This window comes from Cervus elaphus, chromosome 20 (assembly GCF_910594005.1).
Source record: "Cervus elaphus chromosome 20, mCerEla1.1, whole genome shotgun sequence".
Classification (NCBI taxonomy): Eukaryota; Metazoa; Chordata; class Mammalia; order Artiodactyla; family Cervidae; genus Cervus; species Cervus elaphus.
In genome coordinates this window covers 133,034,537-133,047,338 of record NC_057834.1, presented here as the reverse complement: position 1 = coordinate 133,047,338, position 12,802 = coordinate 133,034,537, and the positions used below count along the sequence as shown (strand labels likewise).

The 12,802-nt window shown below is 51.0% G+C and overlaps 1 protein-coding gene and 1 non-coding gene across 5 annotated transcripts in view; both read right to left on the bottom strand.

The window, feature by feature from the left end:
• Positions 1 to 3,971: 3,971 nt before the first annotated feature.
• ATG16L1 (autophagy related 16 like 1) overlaps positions 3,972 to 12,802 on the bottom strand; it is a 42,922-nt gene continuing 34,091 nt past the window's right edge. For all 4 annotated transcript variants that reach the window (XM_043876662.1, XM_043876663.1, XM_043876665.1 and 1 more), the window contains 6 exons: positions 9,711 to 9,831; positions 9,357 to 9,462; positions 7,314 to 7,463; positions 7,169 to 7,216; positions 6,316 to 6,417; positions 3,972 to 5,523 (listed from right to left, as the gene is read on the bottom strand). In XM_043876662.1, the coding sequence (XP_043732597.1) occupies positions 5,430 to 5,523; positions 6,316 to 6,417; positions 7,169 to 7,216; positions 7,314 to 7,463; positions 9,357 to 9,462; positions 9,711 to 9,831 (621 nt within the window). In that variant the 3' untranslated portion in view covers positions 3,972 to 5,429. The remainder of the gene's footprint in view (positions 5,524 to 6,315; positions 6,418 to 7,168; positions 7,217 to 7,313; positions 7,464 to 9,356; positions 9,463 to 9,710; positions 9,832 to 12,802) is intronic.
• On the bottom strand, positions 11,400 to 11,661 carry LOC122678556. Its single transcript, XR_006336212.1, has one exon.

The following is a 12,802-nucleotide window of genomic DNA, read 5'->3' as shown; positions in this document are numbered from 1 at the left end:
TAAAAATAGTAGAAAAAGAAACTCACTTATTTTTACCTTGTGACCCAGTGCGTGTCTGCATGCTAAGTCACTTCAGGGGTGTCCAACTCCTTGCGAGCCTATGGACTGTAGCCCGCCAGGCTCCCATCTACGGGATCTTCCAGGCAGTAACACTGGAGTGGGTCGCCATTTCCTTCTCCAGGGAAATTATTCCGGCTGTGCTGGGTCTTCACCGCCACACTCGGGCTTTCTCTAGTTGTGGTGTATGGGCTTCTCATTGCAGTGGCCTCTCTTGTTACAGAGCCCAGGCTCTAGGCATGCATGCTTAGCTGCTCCATGGCATGTGGGATCTTCACAGACCAGGGACTGAACCCATGTCTCCTGCATTTCAAGGCAGAATCTTAACCACTGGACCTCCAGGGAAGCCTGTCTTTTCTTTCTGCTGATTCAATTCTATTAAATAAAAACTTTTATTAAGAGTACCCACTCTGTGCTTAGCATTACCTGAAAGTCAAAGATACGGTTGATTCTGAGACTTCTAGCTTACGACCCCTTAGAACCTCTGCTGCCCCTTCAGGGAGCAGCAGAACATATGGCTTTCTTTCAATTTGGCTGTGCTGGGTCTTAGCTGCTGTCTGCAGGATCTTTAAGTTTTGGCATGAAAACTGAGTTGCAGGATCTAGTTCCCTACCAGGGATCAAACTTGGGCTCCTTGCATTGGGAGCTCAGACTCTTGGCCACTGGACCACTAGAGAAGTCCTTCATACGGTTATTTAGAAACTGGACCGCGTACAGCCTATCTTCTTACGGGCCTGGCTCACAAGCATACCTATCTACTGTTTAAGTCCGTTTCTCTGGAGAAATGAAGCCCAAAGCCTGACTTCCCCTGCTCTCCTCCCCAGGTCCTAGGGTGGGAGCAAGTCCACAGGGCCTGGCACACAGCAACCTCCAGGGCGAAAGTTCCTAGTGGTGGTGGTGGTGGTGGTTTAGGGGCTCAGTCATGTCCGACTCTTTGTGACTTCATGGACTGTGTAGCCCATGAGGCTCTTCTCTGTCCATGAGATTTTCCAGCTAAGAATACTGGAGTGGGTTGCCATTTCCTTCTCCAGGGGATCTTCTTGCCCCAGGGATCGAACCCCAGTCCCCTGCATTGCAGGCAGATTCGTCACCAACTGAGCCACCAGGGAAGCCGACGATGTTCCCACGTGGGATACACACATCACTTATGGGAGGAAAGTCAACCAAATCCAGCTGGGACCTCAGGTGCCAGAACCGCTGTGGAGATTCTCCTCCATGTCCCCTTGCTGCTGGGCAGTGCCCTGCAGAGGCAGGCAGGGCTGCCCATGCCATCTGCTCCAGCCAGTGTGTAACAAAGGTGACCAGGTGGAGCTACAATTGGTGCTACAGACGCCTGCCTTCTTAGTGCATCGTCCTTGTTTCCCTTGCTGACGGCAAATGAATGGCCAGATATGAGGGAACCCACCTAGCTATGCCCGCTCACAGAAACGATGCTTGTTTGGAACCACTACATGTCATGGCACTTTGTTATGCAGCAAAAACTAACTGGATCTTGACTTAAGCAAGCCAATGCACTGGCACCATCAGGAGAATTCAAACACGGACTGGATCATGGATGACACTGTTATTTAGTCGCTCAGTCGTGTCTGACTCTTTTGTGACCTCATGGATGGTGGCCCACCAGGCTCCTCTGTCCATGGGACTTTCCAAGCAGTAATACTGGGGTGGGTTGCCATTTCCTTCTCCAGGGGATCTTCCTGACCCAGGGGTGGATGACACTGGGTCTCTGTTAATTCGGAGGTGTAACTATGGCATGGTGTCCTTATTAGGTCGCATGCTGATCTAGGGGAGAAATGGCATACTTGAGGTTTGCTGTAAAATACTCTGGAAAAATTGCTGAGAGGCAGGAAGGGGGCTCCGACACTGGTTGTTTCCTCCGCCCCTGTGGGTTCTGGATCCTCCAGACGTGGGCGCTCCCATCACGCCCTCTGCTCAGGGTTGGAAGAGGGTAGCTCGGCGCCCAGCAGGATCCACGAAGGAGAGCTGGGAGCAGCTGAAGGCCCACTGTGGCCAGACCATCGAGAGGGCGGAGGAGCGTCTGGAGGGGACGCAGGGAAGTTGAGGCACAGCTGGAAACCAGAGCTCCAGGAGACAATCGTCTTCTGGATGCGAGTCCGCTCTCATGGGCACGCACCACACATCCGACCTATTTCCACAGAATCTATGTGAATACAGGTATGCTTCACTTAACTCAAGATTTCCAAAGTTTACTGGCTTGAGAACTGGGCATTTCTAGTGAGCAGGCTTTTAGTAAGACACACGACGACGCAGTGCAGACAAGCCTGAGCAGCTGGCCCCCTGAAGGGGCACCTCCCGCTGCCTCACACTGTGGGCGGGTGAGGTGGATGTCCCTGGGCACCAGGGCCCGCCTGGGGGCCAGGACTCTGGAACAGCTTCTTGCTTAGCTGGGAAGCTCTCCCCCGATCATGACAGGAGACCCTTCACCTCTGACAGAATCCGAGACCCCTTATGAAAACAGGCAGACTTGCAGAATGTTTCCTCACTGCCCCTGCCTCTCCCAGGGCCCCGCCCAGGCCATAAGCTTCAAGTCCATGCTCTCGTTCCCCAAAGTCATGGCTGGCTGAGGCTGTGCCACAGGTGTGAAGACACACAGGTAGCTCAGCACACCTGCAAAACATGCACTTCCCCAGCACACACGCTCCTGCGGGCGGGGCAGGCCCCTCTGTTGTCCAGGGTCCACATGAAATCCCCCGTGTGCAGTGATGTGAAAAGACACGTCGGGGCCTTACTAGATTTGTCAGATAAAAGGTGAATGTGTGCACAGTATATGCCTTACAAGACAGACACAGAAGCTGATCCATCACACGATTCTGGGAAGTGACTCAGGGAATATACACTTTATTTTTGCCTGTGTCAGGTGGCATACAGGATCTTAGTTCCCCGACCGCGGACTGAACCCATGCCCCTTGCAGAGAAATGCTGAGTCCTAACCACCGAACTGCCAGGGAATTCCTGGGAATGTAAATTTTAAGTCTTGAACTGTCAACCTGAGACATGCCAATGTCGGGATCAAAGCCCACCCCAGCTCCATCCAGCCAGGACTCGCTCAGAGAAATTTTAAAAACTCCCATGCCCACTCCCACCCTGACAAATGGAACCAGGAGCGCCGGGGGAAGGGCCCAGAGGACCTGAGAGACAGAGAACAGACCATGAGGGGGAGGGAAGCATGTTCCACCTTGGTGGGAGCCCGGCCGGGTGAGCTGAAGAGCGCTTGCCAGAAGCAGAGAGCAGACGTGCTCCCCTGCAAAGTCAAGGAAAAGAGGACAATCAGGCTACTGGCTTGCTTGTGTTCAGCCTTTCTGAAGAATGACTTACCTCCTTGAAGGTGACTGCCATGGGCTCCCCTCCTTCCACTGCCCCCAAGACTTCGGATCATGATGAAACCCCAACTCGAGCTGCTGGGCGACTGTGTGGTGATGGGCTGGACAGAGGTCCTCAGGAGCAGGGGGGATACTCCAGGGTGACCCTAATTTGTTACGGCACAAGGCTGCTTCTAGATATCTTGAGCTGCTCTGAATAAATCACTCCTCAGTGAGGAAATTTATGCCCCTTCAGCACAGAAGAGGCCTGGAGGCTGAGAGACTCGTACAGTTCACGACCTAGTCTACGAACAGCGTCTCTAGTGCGGGGACCCAGGCTCCTGTGGCCACAACGCGGAGCACACCACACAGCTACCAAAATCCCCAAGAGAGCCTTCTCTAGATTCAGTTAAGATCTTGTGAAACTGGAACACTGACGTTTATAGACAGCAGTAACAATGAACCATGAGGAAAGGCACTGGGAAAGTGTTAAACCATTATTTACAAACGAATGAGTACCAGGAAAATAAATGAAAGAAATAGCTTTTGCCCTTAGGATGAAGAGGAATAAAATAACCACCAAGAGGCATGGAGTTTTGAAAAGTATATAACAGATTTCTTCTTTTATTTACAATCAAGTTCTGTTGGGCAACATAATTAAATAAATAAAAGATGTGCCCTGGCCTGTGAACTTCAACTCCTCTCAACGCAAGTCCTCTGGACAGCAAATGAGGGAGGCGAGGGCTGGGGAAATGGGGCGTGTGAACCCCCCGCTCCTCGCCCTGCCCTAGCACTCGCCCCCAACAAGTGTCTGGAGAACGAGTATGGAAGGAAAAAAATAAAGTGCAAATGAGTAACTGATAAAAATTAATGGTGTTTCAGCCGCTCAAGAAACTAAAATTTTATAAACAAGTAAGATGGTAAAGATACATGTGTTTGTTTTTTAAAAAAAAAGAAAAAAAAACTGCACAGGCCAGTTTTTCCCTGGCCTAGTCACATGTCCTGAAATCTAAAGATGGCATTCCCATGCTTCCTGGAACGGGCTTCCTGCAATAAAGCACCGAGGGGGTATTGCACGTAGGCCTGGCAAAGGGGCGTGACCCGGAACCGCTGGCTCGGGGATAATACACCCGAGGCTCCCGATCCCACCCACCAGCTACCCTCACCCCCGTGTGGCGGGAAGAAGGTGGCGGGCTGACGGCTGGGAAGTTCCAGGTGATTCGGGAAATCAGTCTTCGCTGATTGACAGCACACCCGCTTTTCTGGAAAAAGTGTTTTGCACTTCCTCTCCTACCCCTACCCCCATTTTTTTTTTTTTTTTAATGAAACAGATTTATTTCTTAGTCAAGAAATAGATATGTAGAACTGTTGGCAGCAGGGGTGGGGAGAGGCAGTTTTGAAGAACAGTTGCTTTACAAGAACACTTCGGGAGAGCTAGGGAAATTCCAACAGTGATCAGATGAGACCAGAGTAAGAGCCCCTAATACAGACACAGAGCAGCAAGGAGGACCCCAGGCCCGCGTCTCCTCAGAGACCAGGGCAGCCCCCATGGGCTACCTGAGGGCAGGGGGTCCTGTTCAGGTTTCTGTTGATCCTGATTAAAGCAGGTCCCCTGGGAAAACGACCCAAGGGGACAGGACATGCGTCAGGCCAGGCCCGACCCTGGAGGACGGGAGGAAGCACAGGGGAGAACCAACGCCCTGGCGTGGGGGCGCCTTTGGCACTGCCGCCCAGGGGAGAGCGCGGGCGCCCGCGCGCCCCCACGGAGGTATGCGAGGCGGGTGCCGGTAGTGTTGTTCTCGCCCCTCGATCAGGGCAGGACCCAAGCCCCTGGCTGAGGGCCGCAGCGTCAGTGTTTGCAGTGTTAGCTCTTCCAGGCTGGCAGGGGCCTCAGCCGCCACCCTCGGGGACCCTGCTCGCAGGCAGGCCCCGGCTCGCCTCGCGCTCTTCTCGGGAGGTCAAAGCCACACCCAACACGGCCCCTGCCAGGACAGAGCCGTGGGGCCGCCTGCTCCTCCAGCTCCAGCTCTGCTCTCTCCCGACGAGGGGCTGTCAGTACTCCGACCACAGCACGGCCTTACTTCCTTTGTCCACAGTGACCACGTGGGAGCCGGCGGGGGACCAGGCCACCGCGTTGATGGACGAGCTTCAAAGGGAGAGGTGGGGACACGGGTGAGACCTCAGTGAGCTGAGCGCCAGGCTCCCTCGCCATCAGGGGGTCAGTCAGGCCTGTCCCAGCACCCGGTTTACTCGCCAGTGTGGCCCCCCACGCGCAGACAGGCGCTCGCAGAGCAAAAGAACTTGGAGGAAGCCTGCCGTGATTCTAGGGGGCAGTTTAGGAAGGAAGGGAGCCGGGCCTCATCACGTTTGCCCTCAGGGAGTAGCTCTGAGTGAGTTAAGAACGACACTGCAGCCAGGAGCGCCTCAGGGCGCCCGGCTGGGGAGCGGGAGACGCGCCACCCTGAGCGGCAGCCCCGGCCAGGCCTGCCTTCTCAGCAGCAGCTGAGCTTGCGGGGACAGGACGAAGCTGAGAAAAAAGGGCGCTTGGGGCAAAGTATGTGAAAACCAGTGGTCACAAGCAGTCACTTTCCTGAGGAAAGGGACTAGAAGGGAGACGGGGCCGCAGAGGAGGAGGGCAGTGAAGGGGCAGGAGGACGTGGGGGTGCGCACACGATGAAGAGGCAGAACACAGGGCTCCAAGCCTTTCTCCAGTGGCCGCCCTAACTGGAACGTCCTGGAACATAAAGGAGCAGGAGCCGGCGGTCTGCGGTCCGCTGAGAACGGCCCCAGCTTCTCTCCACTGACCTTGCCCGCGGCAGAGAGCCCGAGTGGACATGGCCCTCATGGGGTCGACCTTGGGTCCAAGCCCGGGAGAGCACCAGGCCCTGGGAGCACCACGCTCAGAGCACCAGGCACCTCAGAGGGGCCGCCGTCTTACCTGTGATACTTTGAGAGGACCTTCTCCACTTTCCCGGACAGCACGTTCCAGATGTACAGCGAGCCCTCGGCTGCACCCGCTGCCACGTAACTGCCGTCAGGGCTGGAGGACACACAGAGAAACGGCGTTCGTCACCCACTCTCAAGTCAGCGTCCTCACGGACCTCTCCCCAGGAAGTCAGGTTTGGTCTTCGCTTGTGAGTCAAACTCATGACCACTCCTGGGTACCCAGAAACCCCAGGACGCTATTCACAGCCGTTTTGGCTGAAAGCTGCTAGACCGTTATCTGGCCTCACCAGCTGATGAGAAACGGTGCCAGCGCAGCACCGCTCCTTCCCGGGGGCACACGTCCCCAGGCCAAAGGCAACCCCAAGTGGTGAAGGGCTCCCATCAGCTGGTGAACTGCCCGGTCACACGGTTCAGCGAAAGCAGAAAAGGAAGGACATGAGGACTGTGGAGGACCTTCTCCACAGTGTTGGCCCTGACCGTGGCAGTGTGTCTGTGAGAACGGAAAGGGAGGGAGCCCATTCCATTCCGCTGTGCTCCAGGAAACTCCCCACGCTGCCCGAAAAGCTCTCAGGGCTCTACTGTAACGAGCAGACAGAGGTGAACAAACCCGTTTATCACTGAAGCTTCCAGGAGGGCACACATTCTCAGTCACGGAAGGGACACTTTAGAAAGAGGGAGAGACAGCAACATCCAGGACTGAACGTGCAGGTACGCTCTGGTGCCTGCTCGCGTGGAGACACTGTACAGATTCAGCTCATTTCCCAGTGGGAGGAGGCCCCTGCTCTACCCTGAGATGAGCCGTGTTGGGGCGGGCGGGCTGGGGCGGGCGGCGCCCCCCAACTGACCTGAACACAGCTCTCGTCCAGTCGGAGCCACACTTGAAGCCTGGCGCACTGAAACAGACAAGGCACCGTTACCCTGGAGTCCATGCCACTCAGGGTGTGAGCGCAGGCAGGCCTCTGGAAACCCAACCAGAGTGTCTTCAGTTACCTGAATGTCTGCCTGACAGCATTTATTCGTAGGTCAATAATTTTCAGCAGGTCGTCTCGAGAGCAGCTGAGGAGTTCAGTTCTCTCTGGGTTTAAGTCCAGGGCAGTGATCTTTCCCAAGAGCTCCATCTCTCGGACGATACTCTCTGATCTACGAAAAAGATGGAAAATCTGAGAAAATGTAACAGAAAGGTCAGAACTTCCCCATTCCAAGCATGGTGGCATGCCATGGAGCGGGAAGGGTAGTCAATTCAACAAGAACGCAGTAGTCTTCAAGGACAGCAGAAGTGCTCCCAACCCCACACAAACCACCTCAGCCTCGGCTTTTATTATTTTGCCATCAACAGATTCTATTAAGTAGCTGTGAGTATCAGAACTCTGAAACTGGTAAGAATTAATTTCCTTGCTCATTTCTGAAATACAGTAATTGCCAATCAGAGCTTCTGATCAGTATGAACTAAGCAGGGCTACTGTTTAATTTGTTTTACTTCAATTTTATCATTTCAGCTTATCCAAAGAGATGTAAATTTGCTTTAGTGGGTCTGGGCTGCCTTCTACGGACAAGTGTGGACTCTCCTGGGAATCCTGCCATACAAAGTTCAGCTCCCAGGCCCTCCAACCCATCCTGGCGACTCTAGACGTGGAGCCCGGACACCCTGGCCACCTCTTCTTCCTTTTTTTCTCCCAGTTCTCCTCTGGGCCGCAGTCCACGCCAGGTCTGTGAGTAGCAATCCTCCACTGGGCCCTGCTGGTGATATAGCCAAAGGAGCTGCAAACCCTCCTGTGGTCATTCTGTTGTAAACTTTTGATGAAAAGATTTCCTATCCCAAACCATAATGAAGGCAGAGAGTTTACTTTATTGTTGCCGCTCCACCTCCTGGGACTCAGGGCCTTCATCTGTTAAATTAGGGGATGGACCAGGAGCCTTCTAACATCCAGCTTAGCTCTATAATTCCGTACTTCAGTTCAACTGTCAGCCAACCAGTACACCTGAAACTAATCACAGTCACCCACGTCTAACCAACCCAACCTCACCCCGACTAGATGCCTCCCCTTTTACCCCCCACACCTGGCCCATCACCGAGACCCTGGCTCTCTTTCCATTTCCAGACACTCAGCCCTCCTGACGGCTCCCTGAGGGCTGCCCTCCTGCCACTCCACACACCAGCTCTGATGAATCCACTCTCATGTCTTCAAAGTCCTCCTGTGAGGATGTCTCAATTTTTCTCCCATCCAACTTCTCAGAAATTCTGTTTTCCCAAATACTCTATTAGAAGCTGCCAATCAATGCTCTTTTCTGAACATGTTCACAGCATCCTCTCCCTAAATCTGTCATTTATTCTCCATCTTGCTTTACTTCTTTCTCCCCTTCCTCACCCTCCACATCTAACCTGTAATGAGCGCCGTCCAAACTCTCCCAGGAACCGACTCCAGCTCCACATCGCCCTCTACTGCCCTGAGTTCAGCTCCTCAAGGCTTCAGTGACTTCCCTGCTCCTCACACACCCTCTAAAACGGCCGATGTAATCTACCCGACTCTCGTGAAGGAATCTCTTGCTAAACACCTGACAGCTTATGAGATCAAGTCACTCATCAATGGCGTGCAGAGCCTGCGGCAATCCGATCCCACCCACCCCGCTATCTGCTCTCGCCTGACCCCTGCCAGCTGCCCTCTGGGGCTCTTCTCTAGGTTCATCTTGAGAGACAGTCTTTAACATCCTTGGACAGCGGTGCCTAGCCCTACTTCAGCACACCCTGCAGACTGGTATGTCGGTCTCCCCAGTTACGCTTGAATCTACCTGACAACCTAGTTGTTCCACTGTTTACCTGGCAGCTAGTACAGTGACCAGTGAGGACACAGGGCATGCTCAGAGGTGACAACTCTGACATTCTACTTCAGGGTGAAGAATATCCAACCGGGAAGATAATGTCGGCTGGAGCCCATTTCTGCCATTTCCAGGCAGCAGCACAACCCACACACAAGACACCATCACAGTTCTAGCGCCCTCTCATCCGCCTCCCCACCAAGCTCGTGGGTGTTTTACCGGATGTCCCAGAAACGAATCTTCTTGTCAAAATGCCCACTCATCACACACTGCTCTGTGCAGACAATGTCATTGCAGCTGGATCCCGCAAATACCGTCTTTATGCCTAGAAGAACACCGAACACAAGCAGTCAGGCAGAGGCCCCTCCGTGCTGTGCACCCTTGCTTAAGGCGTCGGAACTGTTTATTTAAATGAAGCTTCAAACTTGAAAAACAGCCCCTACATGATCGCCACCCGACATGAGACCACACTTGAAAAAGTGTTATCACACTAAATGCAGGCTTTAACGCAGAAACAAACAGCTCCACTGTTAGTTATCAAATCTTTCAGACACAGAGACTGAATTTCCTCACAGACTTTGCTGCGTAGATCCCAGAGTTTGAGGGTCCGGTCGTGACTTCCAGAAACGATACGTGCGTTGTCCAGCAGGAACTTGGCAGACAGCACTTTGCCACTGTGTCCCGTGAGCGTGTGCTAGGAGACAGAACATGGCCAGGGTGAGCCTCCGGGCGCGACGCTGGGAGTCAGGGGCCAACTGCCCGGGAGCCAGCGCCTCCAAACACCCTGAGGTCCAGTCAGGGGAACTCAGAGACGGAAGGATGAGCGGCTCAGGAAACACCCAGAAAGCCTGTCTCTGGGTACTTCCCACCGGTGAGGTATCAAGATGAAGAGAATAATCTCCCATCATAAATTTAAAAAAAAAAGGCTATAGAAAAATAAAAAATCCAACACCACTAGAACAAAGTTCACATGACCACATCCTCAGAATAAAGGAAGAGCAGGCAGAGGATCCAAACAGACATTTTTCCAAAAAAACACATACAGATGGCCAATAGATACATGAGAAATGTAAACTGGTGTAGCCATTAAGAAAACTGTATGAAAAAGCCCTCCAAAAATTAAAAAAAAACTGAAACCCCATATGATCCACCAATTCTATTTCTGGGTACTTTTTCCAAAGAAAACAAAACCACTAATTTGAAAAGATATATGCACCCCTATTTTCACTGTAGCATTAATCACAACAGTTAAGATATGGAAGCAAGCTAAGTGCCCGACGGTAGACAAATGGATAAAGACATGGTAAATATATACAATGGAGTATCAAGTCATAAAAAAAGAATGAAATTTTGCCATCTGTGACAACATGGAGGAACCTAGATGATATGCTAAGTGAAATGAGTCAGACAGAGACGAATATCACACAATTTTACTTATATGTGGGATCTAAAAACCAAATTTAACACCATACAAAACAGAAACAGACTCAGATATAGAGAACATATTGATGGTTGTGGGGGGAGTGGGGGGTATGAGAGAAAAGATGAGCAAGATTAAGAAGTACAAACTCCCAGTTACAAAAGGATTCACAGGGATGGGATTTGCAGCCACAGAGTACAGTTAATAATACTGCAATGACTTCGCTGACAGATGATAGCTGGATGTATGGTGATGATCATTTGGCAATGTATAGGAATAATGAACCACTATTTTGTGCATCTGGGACTAACAGTGTGGTAGGTCAATATGAAAAAAAAAAGGACGCATAAAAACAGTATAATGAAGTACTCAGTAAAGGCTCTACCAAAGACAGCATACAGAACGAAAACAAAAATAGGATATCTGCATTTAGTCTTATTAGCCAACGAAATGGAAAAGAACAATGCATACACTAATGGCATCTATTTAATATTATTAGATTTATGCTGCCTCTTTAATCTTGTGTGTTACAGAAAAATAACGTTTGTCTTCTCCCAAGTGTAAAAAAAAAACACATGTAGAAACTTCCTGAATCTGCATCCTCTACTGAGGCTAATTACACAACTTAAAAAGGGGGGAGGGGATGAGCACCTGCTTGGAATTAGAGCTATTACAGATACCTGTCTGCACTGTTCTTGCCATTTTCTGGAAGTCGGAATTATAAAAAGTCAGTTTCCTATTTAAAGCAGACCAGGCAGGATCACTGGAGGCATAATTTATAAAAGGAAACATCAGGACTCTTTAAATAAACAATTAAGACTTCCAGGCGTTTTTCAATCAGAGGTCTCAGCTTGAAACGTCAGACCACAGCCAGAGTCCAGCATTCCCAACAATCACATCTTTTTGTGACCAGCTGTCGGATGCCAGCCATGGCGTCTCCCCGGGTGGCCAAGGAACATAGCACTGGGTTGTAACAGAGGGTCGCTGCCCTCTGCCCATCACTGCACTACTGGAGCCCAAGGGGAGAGCCGGCTGGGGGTGGCAGGGGTGCCAGGAAAGGATTTGGGGAGTCAGCCAAGTCTCTCCTATTTCTCAACATGGATCAACATATTTATGTGTGGAAATCTCAGAGGCTCAGAGGGCATTCAGGTATTCACCAGTGTTTTTTATAATTTTTTTTTAAAGGGGCTTTTTTTTGGGTTGTTGTTGTTTCGAGGCTTGTGGGATGATGGATTTTAGTTCCCCAACCAGGAACTGAACCTGGGCCCTTGACAATGAAAAGTGTGGCACAGTAACCACTGGTTCGCCAGGGAATACCATCCTCACCACCCCAAAAAGCAGCTTCCAAAAGACCCTAATATATTTACTATAACTGCTACCTTCCTGGGTTTCACTCCAAACCCCTGAGCTGAGATCTCAAAGTTGAGTTATCATTTTAGAAACCAATCTTCCCTCTCTGCCCAGTAGAACAACTCCACATTATCACAGGAACAGAAAGCTCAGGGCCGCATGTACTTCCCCTCTTAGAAAGGGAAGTCTGCCCAGACTCCAAGACTCCTTCCTCTCACGTTTAAACCTCTCTGAAGCTGGACCAGCATCCTACAATCATGGCCAGCCAGGTGGCAGCCGTGCCAAGGCTGTGTGACAACCCCCTAGCAAAAAAGCTTATGTTAAATACAGTATATTTAACCTGTTCTACTGAAAAATGCTCAGTAGAAGTCATCTAATCTGCACAAACCCTGGGGAGAGACCAAAAGCTCGTGCAGGTACTTCTCATGCTATGTAAGCTATTAGTAGAAAAACTATTTCACCAAAAAATTAAAATTGCATATCACACACACCAGGAGGGAAAAACACTGCTCGTTAAGTGGACAGTGCCAATGCACTCATTGTGCTGACCCTAACTGCATGTTAATATGGAAATATCCCTGCATATTTATCCACTACATTTTTATTTCTTTCTGTACACATTTTTCCCCCAGTTGGAGTATAACTGTTTTACAATGTTGTGTTAGTTTTGTAACCCACTGCATTCAAAACTGCATAGCCTGGGCATCCACTTTTAATTTCATGGCACAAGCAATTTTCCATGTGACAGCTGAAAATACACAGTTTGGGGGTCTCGCTGTTTGGCCAGAATACCCTGGGTCTCTAAGTCTGTAAAAGACTAATCTCTTCCTCATGCTGCTTAGAAGGGTGACCCATGCACATGGCACACAGTTGACCCTCTAGAGTTTCTGTAATG